This window comes from Melanostigma gelatinosum, assembly GCF_949748355.1.
Source record: "Melanostigma gelatinosum genome assembly, chromosome: 2".
NCBI classification, from domain to species: domain Eukaryota; kingdom Metazoa; phylum Chordata; class Actinopteri; order Perciformes; family Zoarcidae; genus Melanostigma; species Melanostigma gelatinosum.
In genome coordinates, this window is record NC_136635.1 from 6,269,758 (window position 1) to 6,283,092 (window position 13,335).

At 43.1% G+C, this 13,335-nt stretch overlaps 1 protein-coding gene across 1 annotated transcript in view; it reads left to right on the forward strand.

The window, feature by feature from the left end:
* Positions 1 to 9,889: 9,889 nt before the first annotated feature.
* The window catches only part of LOC306791227 (neural-cadherin), a gene marked incomplete at both ends in the record, with an annotated part of 282,576 nt that continues 279,130 nt past the window's right edge, over positions 9,890 to 13,335 (forward strand). Inside the window, one exon of the mRNA XM_079287854.1 lies at positions 9,890 to 10,931. Within this exon, the coding sequence (XP_079143980.1) occupies positions 9,890 to 10,931 (1,042 nt within the window). The remainder of the gene's footprint in view (positions 10,932 to 13,335) is intronic.

A 13,335-nucleotide genomic window follows, 5' to 3' on the forward strand; every position in this document is an offset into this window, starting at 1 on the left:
ATTTTTTTCCAAAGTCCTTGTTTTCCAGTTCATTTATTTCCTAATTTTGTGTTTTAAAATGTCGGCACATTTTGTTAAGAATGTCAAAAGTTTGATTTGTTTGTTTGTAACACAACGATGACCTATTGTTTATTTTTTCAGATAAATGCTTCAATTCAATTATATAACATTCCATTCTGTTTGTGAAATGAAGTGCTCTCAATTCAGCTGTTAGCGTAAAATTCCAGATTTTTTTCCCGACAGGTCAGATATTTAGTCTTCCAGGTGATTCATCTGTGAGCTCTCTCTCAGCTCGCGTACTTGAACAGCGAGCGTCGAGCCAACGCTAATTTGCTTCTGATCTGGGGCATTTGTTGGGAAGCTCCAAAAACTATTAGCATGTGTAAAATCAGGGCTAAAGTCATGTAGTGTGAAGTACGTCAGCTGTCTCAGAGTGCTCCTTTCGACATGACTGGAAGTGTGTGTGAGTGGAGCCTGGCTCTCGGTGAAACACCGACAGAGAGCAGACGAGGGAAGCAGCATACTCGTTCATTAATCAACAAACATAGAGTCAAAGGTTATTTCTGTCCGTTCAACTTAGGTGCTGTGAAAAAAAACCCTTTTCAGAAAAAGCATCCACATGTTGGCAAATTCCACAATATTCTGCATTTTGTAGATGTGTGGCGAATGAAAGAGATTTGAGACCCGAACCCTAACCCTAAAAATTGGGGCAGTGTACAGGAGGTAAAGACCAAACCTGACTATCGTCATAGCTCTGAACACTGGCCGCTGGCTGAATGAAGTCATTGATTGTCGGTTTGAAAACAATTATAAAAAATTGTTGGACACAATCTGTTAAACGTTTTAGATGTGACCGACCATCCGACAAGCACCTCTGTTGGAACGATGATTTTCCTTGAAGTGAACTTGCACCATCCGGTCCAATCTGAGGGAATGACCAGTCTGACAGTCAGCATGTATTCCAGCACTGTGGTCTGGATGTCTCCATGGCAACTTGTGTTGTGACTTGCACTTGTCAAAGTAATTGGTAATTCCTATATGTGCAGAACTCAAAGAGGTAACTTCTCTTCATTTATTTTTGCAACCCAATGTTTTCCCAGGACAGATAACCAGGAGTCATACTTTCATGTTAACATCTTATGCAAAGAAAGTTGTTCTTGTTTTAGTCAAATCAATAGTGTCACTACCTTGACCATCTGCGGTGGGGAATTAGATGGAACAACATTCTCTCTGTTCAGTTGATACTCGGCCCCTCCACTCTTTCATGGTGGCTTTGTGGTCTAAAACAGCACATAATTGCTACATCCCAGGTTTTGTACCGTGTCAGGATATTGCGATGCATGCCACCTCTCTCTCCTCATTTTCCTGCCATTCTCCACTGTGCTGTCCAATAAAAAGCTAAATAAAACGTTAAAAAGGGAAGGTTGGTTTAGTCAGACTGTGTCAGTTGTGTCAGCGTTGTGAGGTGAAGCTGGAGTGTTTTGAGCAGGTTGATGCTAAAGTACTGCTAAGCAGGTGACAGAGGTGTTGTTTCCACCTCACTTGTAGGTCCCATGAAACAGAAGGAGCCATAAGTGTTTTGCACCAGAGACATTCCAGAAAGATGCTGGAAGGATTTTGAAGACAATGTCAGACGCTATGAGGTAAACACGTTGTCATCTGAGGCTTGGTCGGGACCCTTTGCATAACTTTGTGCATCAAACTATGACGCTCCGCTACGGCAGCAGTAAAGACATGGTTCATTTTGTGAATTCGAACAAAAACACTGGCAACAAAACCACCTAGTTAGCCTGAGGGAAAAACATCGTGGTTGGGTTTACAATAAGTATGTTAACTCAGCAAAACGTGAAAAACACAACATATGTACAGAAAACACATAACTTCAAAACAACATTCTGGGACACGAACAGTGGTCTCCTGGTTGAAAGTCCCGTATTTGTTTGATTTCACTGCCATATTTATGACTTTATGAAACCATATACCATCGAAGTCACAAAAATAAGTATATTTAGGTCCTGCTGGCTTTATTTAACGTGGATAGCATTTTTATCAATCCGAATCAGCTTTATTCACCAAGTCTGTTTACACATGACAAGGAATGTGACTCCAGTTTAAGTTGCCCTCAATGTACTTGCACACAGTTCAAGAACAGTCTCAAATTGTAATTCTAAAACTGCCAAGATGCTAATCAGATGCTCTGTTTTAGTGATAAACCTAAAACGGCACTCGACCAAGAAAGGTTTTATTCATCCTCCTTTTTAATTGATTTTGTGATCCAACAAACTCCCTGCATGGAAAACACATCGTGTGGAGGCACATTATAAAGATCCAACCATGTGTCAGCCTAATGTGCAGAAATGACAAGGATGTGAATTTGAAACTGTATATGTGTTTGTTTGTTTGTTTGGTTCGTAGACTTAAAGCTCCGGGCTAGTGTTCCCGAATGTCCCTATCCACTGTCTGACACACCCACACGCTAACATACACAAGCACACACACTGGCATTATACCAGCCAATTTATAGCCCAGTGGATCTCCAGATTGTGTTTGCAGCAAAGTCCAATTGACGCCTCTCCAAAGCACGACCGAGCATATTCCCCGTCTCTGTTTTCTTTATCGTCCTATCAAGATATTTCCCCTGATGGCTAGCCTGTTGCAGGTGGGAGAGAGCAATTGTATGTCTGGATAATGAACTCACACCTTCCTCTTTTTTCTCTGCCAAGCATATAAACTCCAGCGACGTATCTGCTCTCCCTTCCCTACGTTTGTGCATCTTCGACAGGCTCAGAGCCGATGCTTCATTTGTGAAGAAGCCTGAATTGGGGGATCAACAGTGTTCCACAGCTGATAATCCATGAATTGAAATCTGGTTTTGCAATGAGAGAGGCTGTGCGAGAAGAGGACAAACAGAGATAGAAAAAAGAATTAAGACTCCAAGGGTTGTTAAAATGGGCGGGCAGAATAATCAATAGCAGTTAGGGGAGTGTGTGTTGTCTCAATCTAACAGCTTGTTCTTGTTCTAGGGGGACAAACCCCAGACGTGAAAACTACTCCGTCGAGCCAGAGCCAGATTGACGTTCCACTTTATTGAGATTTAGTGGGTCTGCGTGGATTTGAATGATCCTCAGCGCAGTCTGTCAGTTGTCATGATAATGAATGGAAGATGACAGGCTCAGTGCCAACCATTCTCACTTTGCTGCTCACTGTCAGAGGAGGCCAAACTTTATGACAAGGGCAGCCAAGGCATCTTAATATGACAATATTGGTGGCCGTGATCATGATTAGAGGGAAACAAGATTGATGGCTTTGATGTTAACAGGAACAGCTTCTTTCCACTGGCCGTCACTCTCATGAACAATAAATAAGTCATACACTACTACCTCTGTTTGCACTGTTACCACCACTTGCACTATCACCTCAATTCCATCGCCATTGTTTATAGGTTCATGTTCACGTGTGTGTGTGTGTGTGTGTATATATATATATGTACTTTGGATATATATTTATACTTACATTGTATATAGCTGTTGAATGTTTATACCTGTTCTACTTTTTTTTTCTTTTTTTTTTTGTTTATTGAAAAATTGTGTTTGTACATTGAGAGCGGAGTGGAAACCGGAGTCAAATTCCATGTATGCGTAAGCATACATTGCCAATAAAGCTGATTCTGATTCTGATGTTACCAAGCATCTGGAAGTAGGCTACTTTTGAATGACTTCAATATTTTTTAGCTATAGTAGCTGCTCATGTAATAACTGAAACAAATCCAATATATCTTATTGAAAAATTAATATATTTACTTTACTTATTACACAATAGCAGAATTGATTAGTTACATTAATTTACATTACTCCACCCAACTTCTGTGTTTAACACATGCATGTTATTTTACCAATGGCAAATGTTACAAGATACGGAGTCTCACCTATTTCCTTCCGCATGCTATTTGCAGTGAAAATAGTCTTTGACAGTACATTGACATCATACCAGCAACTACATTTTGGATGTCCATCTTTATAGAACTTGTCACTTGTTTTTTAACATTTTCCCTTTCAAAATAAAACCCCTCTTAGCGTCATTCTGTCGACAGCATCTCTTAAGTTGTTTACACAGTCTAAAATGAATATAAATTACATTTATATTGAAATGAAATGACACGTTCTGGTCATTATGAAAGGAAAACGCTAGAAAGAAGTGCTGGCAGCAGCAGCAGCGCTGACTGTGTGGAAGCCTCACATGTAAATAATGCAACCTTGGAGATGGTAGAAGTCAAATGTCCTTGTCTCTTTGCAGAAGGTACCTGCCTCAGACCACCTACAGCCCCGTCGTTAAGGAGTATTTACTGAAGGACTGTAGATTCACTACGTATAACAAAAATATCAAATCTTTGATACAGGTCTATAGAAAGTCTAAATTAAATGTGCTCTGTTTTCTATCATCTGATAACACACTAATATGAAACAAGTCTGCTCATCATGGGAGTTCTAGTGTCCCACATTTTGCAGATACAACTGTCTATGTATCCAAAGGCTAATATACCTCTCTGGATAAATTGTTCTGCAGTTAAATACACATCAATGAGCCACACTGTTACCCATGTTCCTTCATTGCCATGAACACAAACACTTTATTTATATTGACTTAATTCCACATACAATGTCCTGTTGCCCCCAAATACTTAATGTAGCAACGATTGTGCGTTAATCCGCCGCTAAAAAACATACCCAAAGAAATGACACTTGTTTTTATATGTATGTGTTCAGTAGGAGCCAATGGGCAAAGGGCTAAGTGCCACAGACAGGGTGGGGAAATCAGAAAGTATTATGAGACGAGCTAACAAGTTGTTGGTTTGGGTCTTTTCACTTGAAATGTATCAAAAATACTTTTTACATAGTTTGGATGGTTACAACTTTGTTTCAATTGTACCAATAATGCTTAAGAAATATCTGTGTTTTTTGGTTTTCTTTTGTACTGCTCTTATTTCTGTATTGTGCCAGGTAAACTCAGCTACATACACTTCAACCCATGTGTTGTGACCCTGTGAACATTGCTCTCCCTGCCGAACCTCCTTGACTGTGCTGAAGTGGGACTGCAATCATATTATTTTGCCCAATGGCATTCTCGGCGCAGAGAATGCACGAAAAAGTCCAGTTTTAATGGCAAGTGTGTGAGAGTGTTGTTTGTCATTTTACGTCAGTGCTGGCGTCTTCAAATGCCCGTTGGCTCGCATTCTGGAATATGTGCCTTTTCCAGAGACGGGATCAGCTGAAAAGCTGTCCGTAATACTGACAGACTGAAGACTGCAACATAAATAAGCAAACAGTTCCAGGGGAGGCTTAATACATAATGAGTTTTATTTTAAATCCAAAGATGCACACAAAGAGATGAGAGGGAGCGATGATTCAGTCTGGTGCTCACTGGGCCATTGTCGCTGCCACAGTGGGGGAATATTACTCCACAGTCAGGCTTAACAGCTGACCAAATCTCTCTCTGTCGGTCGCCCTCTTTGTCTTCCCTGGCTTGTTTTTGCTTTGAAAATGTGTTCATGACGATGCACTTCATGTGACAGATATGATGTTACAGAGGAATATGAGTTTTCCTTTTCTTTTTTACTATTAATAGATTTCAGATTTGGAATAGGACAAAGGACAAATCACCACAAAAAATAAGACAATAAGGTTCAAAACTGTTGTTAAATACAATGAAATACAACATGAAGGTAATAGTGATGAAGGGATAAGAGAACAAAACTCTTGCACAAAATGTATGATGCAGATTGGATCTTGATCCAGGGTTGTTTCTGCACGGTACTTTTGCTCTGGTTTCTGCTCTTAGATGCTTGTGTAAACAAGGAGATGCACTTATGACTTCTGGTGACGAGTAGTTGTCCTGAATACCGATGTTGAATACAGTTATTGTAAGTCGCTTTGGATAGAAGCGTCTGTTAAATGACTGCAATGTAATGTGATGATGTAGTCGGTCGAGGTGGAGATCATTTTAACTGCTTCAAGCACTTTAGAGTACTTTAATCAACAGTAATATATCTACTGCACATCCAACATATACTTTATCTTTTATTGTTTTCTTCAGTCTACATGGCATAATTAAAATGTGGGTTATTTACTGTTAATTATTAATTATCCATAAAGAAACACTTATGTTTTAGCGTGTTAGACAGCGTTTTTCACTCGCATGAGATACACTCTGCTAAACTGCAGTTCAGTGTGTAACCCTTCACGTTGCTGTTAGCTCTGTTAGCCAAACACACAGCTCTTAAGCGCTAACCTGCTCTCCTCCTCCCGACATGAGACGACGTACTCCGTTTTAGTCAGCGCTCGGTTCAGTTTCTCATTCGCTAAGCGATTGTCATACGTAAATATACAACACAGTCTAACAAAAGTTTGTGAATAAGTGATGAACTGCAATCTATTGGTTTGGTGTACAGGGACATAAGTAGTTTTTTCCCCCGCTTCCCTCAGAACAGCTTCTTTTCAGGGACGACATTACATTACAAAACAAAAGTTAAGTTGAGGCAAGAAAACCACTTAGTTAGGTTTAGGAAAACCATCATCGTTGCGCTTGGCATTGCTTCATACAGTTAGGTTTCGGCAATAAATCGACCTTCGGTTTAGAAAAACCATCACAAATGTTAGGCATCAAAATCACAACAATACTTTGGGACCCCCGGTCTTATGGTGGAAAGTCTTGTGTTTGTTGGACCCGTCCACCTCCAATCTTTCTACACCGCTTGCTCTGACCATAACATATTCACGTGAACATGTTTAATTTGTGTGTCCACCACAGTAAAATGATCTTAAATGACTTGCCATTGGCATTGTTTTTGCCTTGGGCGACACAAAAAAAAATGGATAATTGTGTCCATGTACACGAAACCAGCAGACTGCATCTTGTGATTATTTCAAGACCGGCCATGACTTGACAGGCATGATGCGGAGAACAGACGTCTGATTTTCCCCAAAATTCACTAAATTCTCAGGCTTATTCTTTACTCTTTCCTTCATAAAGTACCCGGCAATGAAAATGTTGCATTCACATCACAACATAGTCCAAGAGCACATTTTCTCTCACGCACCGTGAAAATGCCGAAATAAAAGATCATATTAAGACGGCCAGATAGCAATAAACAATAGCTGGCAGAGAATTTGCACACTAAAAAACACCTTGTTTGCTTTTAAAAGGTATTTGATAATCAATAAAAATCTTATATTACAGCAATATAGTCCATTTAATGTTTACTAGTAGTATAATACTGTGTCAAGATTCTGTGGCTGCTGAGGAGCTGACCATGGTGCTGAAAGATGCTCATATTATATTTGCGCTGAAATAATTCTTGAAATAATAGTGATGAACTTCAATGCTGCATAAACGGGCTGTTAACTTAAGGGTCCTGGTTTGGGGGTTTGAAAATATGCTCATGCATGCAATTGTCTTAGAGAGGTACAATTCGTAATCCAAGCGGAAGCAATATTTGAGCACTTGCTGCCTCTACCAGCAGTACGGAAGAGTCGGCAGTCAATTACTGTATGAAACACGATACTTTGTCAATCTTTTTTTTTCATGAAGTGTGAATCACAGCAACCATGTGAGGTCCTTGAGCACACAGTCATAATCAAGCACAACAAATATTAGGCTGATGAGTTCAGCAGTATGCGAGATGAGCCTTGGACAGACGGACAGAGAGACACAGAGATACACACACACACACACACACACACACACACACACACACACACACACACACACACACACACACGTACACAATGTCCTGGTGGAGATAATGATGAAAATTAAGTCAAGGTAATGGCTCAGTCTTCAAACACGTTCCTCGTGTTCCATTTTTGAACAACGTATCCGTGGTTTCTATGTGTGTGTATCCTCTGACATCAAAATAGTTGTGGGCTATTCACTTCTGAAACACCATAGAGCGAACTCACCTCCACAGCCTGAATTGAATTTGTATGCTGATGACGATGGAAATTCAGTCCCACACAAAAAACAAACTTTGACTGAACAAAGTTTTGGTGTAAAGTCGGAAACTGATGTTATCCAAGGAGCTGCTGGTTTTAAACTTTTAAAACTGCACAGGTTGCAGTGCTTTCCTGAGTAGGAGTTCAAACAGCATGCAAGTACAAAAGGCACACCGAAGACTGGTGCTTTGGATGAGATAATGACCATCCAGCATGCTTTAGGTCCACAAACAGTCTCAGATTTGTATCGGGATCTACATATTCTCGATTTGGTATAGAGTGCTGCAGCAATGAGCCCAAAAACCCGTAAATTACTCAGCATGTTTTCCCTTCCAGTTCCCTCGTCAGTAAGCCAATGTTTTTTTTGTATTATGTGTTTTTGGTTCGATGACTGAAATACAGTCAAACAGAAGATATCTCAACGTTTGTTCTACGATATAAATGACATCAGTTTATAACCCCTCTCCTAAATTCTGAAGTTTAGTGGCCGCTAACAAGTGCTAAATGAGACTACAAACGTCATCAGGACATTTAGCCGGCCTTCACAGCCTCACTGTGTTGCTCGAGCTCATGCCATCCTGATATTGTTCGTTTACAGCCTAACGTTGGCTTTAACACTTCTAGCGATGCATTCCAAAATCATAACACGGTGATCCTTTTTTGTGAAGATTATCTTGCTGAATTAAACGTACAAACCGAAATCCATGGGAAAATAATCCTGTTGGCAGAACCGCTGCGATGCTAACTTCCAGGGCACCACTCTATTGAATTGTATCTGGGGAACAGATATGAAAGTGGAAACTGTTATATGAAAGTGAATATTTGTTATATTAAATGAATTCCTTCTTGTTGCTGGGGACCTGCTTTCAACGTGCAAAGACCCTTGGAGATCAGGAGCTCCATAAAAAAAACAGCTGGTAGGCTAATGAAGACGTTCAAATAGGGCGCACCTCTCCTCTGACATAAAGACAGCTCGAGTCCCTGCCTGCAGCTAAAGCCTTTATTTTCTCTTTGCCCCCCTGGAGCCGTATTCAAATTATCGATTTTTACATTATTTTAATCCAATGGCCTAACGTGTTATTGGAAAGAGGAGTGATGGATCTGGACGTGCAAGACTGGACATTGATCACCGGGAGAGAAGGGAGGTCGGGTTGTTTCCCCCCTGAGGATCACCCCTCCTCCTGACACAAACAGACACGCGGACACATTTGCGCTCTGTTGGCCGTGGCCGTGGGGGTGTTTGTGCGCGCGCCCGAGTTGATTTGACTCGCTGCTCCTCTGCTGAGAAGTTAGTCTCCGATGAGAGGGATCCGTTGCCGCTGCATCACTTTGTTGTAGATGCATTGCGCTCGATTCTTTTGGCAATGCATGCGTAAAACAGTCGGTTCCGTGCGACATCCCTGATGGACCGCGTATCACCCGTACTTCTGAGTGGCAAAGAAGCACCATTTCCTTATAATAAGAGGTCTGAACCATCTCTAAAGAGAAACCGGCGTTTGGCCGCGCGCAGTTTGCAGCAACTCAAACGCAAGACGGATATATCGGTCGGAAACAACGCACGTAAAAAGAGAGCGAGGAAGTGAACGGAGGTAAGCGCGCACTCGAGCTGAAGCTTTTTTTGTTTTTCCTGGGACGCGCACAGACAGACAGCGCTGCTGGTGAGGCAGCAGACAGGGGAGAGAGCGCGAGAGGAGGAGGACGCACACAACAAACACACAGAGACAAAGTTATCCTGCGTCGAGATGAAGTATGGTGACGACAAAATACCTGCGTTCCAGTTTAATGGACGTTTCGCATCATAAAGGCAAAGAAGAGAAATACCCCCCGAGGAACGAGCGCACCCGTGGGTGTCGATGTGGCACGAGCGCTTTAGTGCAGCGGAGCCGATGAGATATCCAGTCATGATTTGGGTCGCGTTTCTACCTTTTTTGGTTTCGTGCGCACACGGGAACGGGGCCGCGGAGCAGGTGCCGTTCTTTCACGGGCATGTATTTGAGAACTCGTCTCCGGGCTCCCGGGTCAACGGACTGAGCGTCCCGTTAAAGCGGCTCAACTCGCAGAGGTTGTGCCGTACCGAGGAATTTGCGGCGCACTTTAAACTCCTGGGAGACGGGAGCGACAATTTTCGCGTTTTTGCGCACCACAAAAGGGGACATGTTTTGTTGAAGACTTCTGGGGTTCTGGACCGGGAGGAGCGGGCTGAATACGTGCTGAGTCTCGGTTTGTGTTGCGGGGAATGCGCGGGACTCTCCCGTGAAGTGGACGAGGAGTCTCTGGTTGTCGCCGAGGTGGCGTCCATCAAGGTGGACGTCCTGGACACCAACGACCACCAGCCCACCTTCCCCGGTGTCCATGTGAAACTGAGCCTGGATGATGCCACTGCGCTCCGCACGGCGATCTACTCGGTCACAGCGCGGGACGATGACAGCGGCAAGAACGCGGAGCTCATCTACTTCGCCTTGCCCAAAAACGGGAGTTTCTACGCGGTGCCCAAAACCGGAGACATTCTCCTGGTGGACTCCATCCTCGGTCTGGTTGAGCCGATTAAGTTTAAAGTGTTTGCCCAGGACCGCGGTTGGCCGCCTCGCACGAGCCAGAGCGTAGCAGTTGAGATCAATCCACGGCAGTGGCCAGTGGCACCGAACCCCCAACCGGGCAAAAGGACACCTCAAATGAAAGTGCCAGCGAGAAGGTCCAGGTCAGTGCTGGAATCGGACAGCCCCGTTTTCATCAACGTGTCCGAGGATGCGGGGATAGGTTCGGTGGTGATGAACCTGGGCCCGGTGAGGTTTCAGTCGGCATCGTTTGAGCTGGTGGAGCCCGACGTGGAGAGCTCACCGGTCAGCGTGAGCCGGGACAGCGGGGATATAGTCATATCGCGGAGGCTGGACCGGGAGACCGAGCCTCTGGTGGAGATCACCGTCAAAGTTCAGGATAAAAGAGGTGAGCGAAAGACCAAACGCACGTCTGTGTGAGTTTCGCGCGTGTGAGGTGGAGTGTGTGTGTAAAAGAGTGAGAGACAATGTTTGTGTGCGCATTTTCTTGCCGAGTGTTTGATCCCCGCTAGGCTCGTTGAGTAACATACAAACATAATCTATCTAATAATCCGTTGTATTATGTGCGTAAATACGCACGGAAAGTGCCTTTACTAAAGAGCCTAATATTGTGATATGATACAAAGCGATTGTCTTCCCTATAACTTTTTTCCACGGGGTTCCAAAGGCCCCTGGACTCTAGATTAAAGTTCACTGGACAAGATACAGTTTGGTAATAAAGAAGAGAAAGTAACCCCCTATGTGTTCCTTATACTTTATAAATTGGGCCTACTGGGCATTGTAATTGAAACTATTACAGAGCAGGGTCAGTGGGGAACCACTGTGCGCAGCATCCCGATGTCAGGGTTGGTGTTAATTAGTGTTACAGGTTAATTATCACCTGCGGATGAAGGAGGGGAGCAGAGGGACAGGGGAGGGGGAGTTTTCCAGCCAGATTCACATTAATAAATGGATATGTGAGGGGATGAAACGCCGGGCTAATTGACTGCGACACTGAGCTGCGGGGACTAGAATACAGAGTGCAAAGAAAACAATATGAATGACTTTGCATTTGCTGTGTGTTCTATATATCTATGTATCCATCTTTCTGTCTGCGTGGCATGATTGGAAGAACAGGTTCCGCAGCATGTTCCATTAAGACTATGTGGCTATTTGTTACAATCATTTCCCTTCTTGGACACATTCATAGTGATGGCCGAACTTTACGTTGGCAGTGTCTAACGTGGCACTTTAGTGTTGCAGTATTATGTTATTCCCCTGAGAGTTCCTTCATAGAGCACCGGTAGCTAACAATTAGCTGCTGTCTGATGTAAAGGAGGGACTCAGTTGGGACTTCTTGGCATCCGAATTTACCCGAGATTTCTTTTTTTGTCGGCAGGTCTCCAAACTTTTTTTCTTATTGTTAAATTTCAAGCATGTAGAACACATTTCACCAGCCGATGAAATGCATTAGTGGAGGATGTTTTTTCCCTGCACTCTGTCAAAAGTTAAACCGGTTTTGTCTCTTTCTGACAGACTGCGTTGTTATATTCCTCCTTCAAATGAGCAGGAATCAAACACGCGGGAGACAGCCTCGAATAATAACGTTCTTGAATAAATTGTCAGGATATTGGCAAAGGAAGGACCAGAAAAACAAAACAAGGTTTCGCTGTCGATTTTAAAAAGATGTAAATGCTGAGAAGCACTGGCAGGAGTGTCATCTGTGTTCTTATGAAACAAAAGTTTAGTGCGTAAAAAGTGAATTTTAATGTGTAATCCAGTTAAATCCAACCAGATGCAATGGGGATAAATTATGTTATCTATACCTCAACTGTGGTTTGATGTGTTTTTCTCGAACAGTTTGCGTACGACGTTCCATGACCCGACTGTTCACTGTGTGATGCCGAAAGGCGGGAAGTTTTCATTTCCGGGTTTATCGACGGCCAATGGGGGGGGGGACAGGACTCTGTTGAAGTCCTTTAATCCGTTTGGAGTGGAGAGCCTTCCGGAGCCTCGACCTCCCTCCATCTGCTCGCATTATCCCTGTAATCCCATCTCATTCTCTCTGTCTGCCCCCCCCCTTGCTCTCTTACTTTCTCGCTCTTGTTTTCACTCTCACTCCAGGGATTTAGTTTGAGTGGAAGCGCAGTTTAACAGAGCAAGAGAGAGAGACAGTGAGCTTCTGACATGATTCTTCGAGGGATGGATGTGTGTGTGTGAGGGTGTCAGGCTGGAATTCTTGCATATCAGGATCTAAGATCACTGCTTATTGGTATGTTTTGTGGCCCACACCACAAGGGAAGTGCGTGTGTGTGGTTGTATTTCTGACATTGTGGGTACTCACCTTGCCATTTTTGGGGCAAGACGTCCAACCCCACATGTATAAACATTTACATTGTAAAGTAAAGAGTTGGTCTGTCAGGGTGAAGGTTGGGGTTGGAGTCCGAGAAACGAATACTTACCTTCGGTAAGTGACACAAACAAGCTTGTGTGCGCTCGTATTTCACGCATGATGTTTTCTTTTAAATGCACAGCTGCTCTTCATTTCTAAGAGTGCTCTTCTTTTTGTTGTCCTATCACCAACCCGTGTGTCTTGGCGCACATCTAGCCTCTGATATCCCAAACCTTTCATTTTCACAAGTCGTTTAATAACGTGCCAACACCTAAAAGAGCACCAAGTGAGTGCTCCATTCATTTCCCCCAGAGGTTCCTCCTCTCCACTTAAAGCAGCCAATCTGACACTGTTCCTTGACTGCCGTTGGCAGAATGATTAATGGAATTATTAATTTGGTTAATTCGTTAAATGATTAATT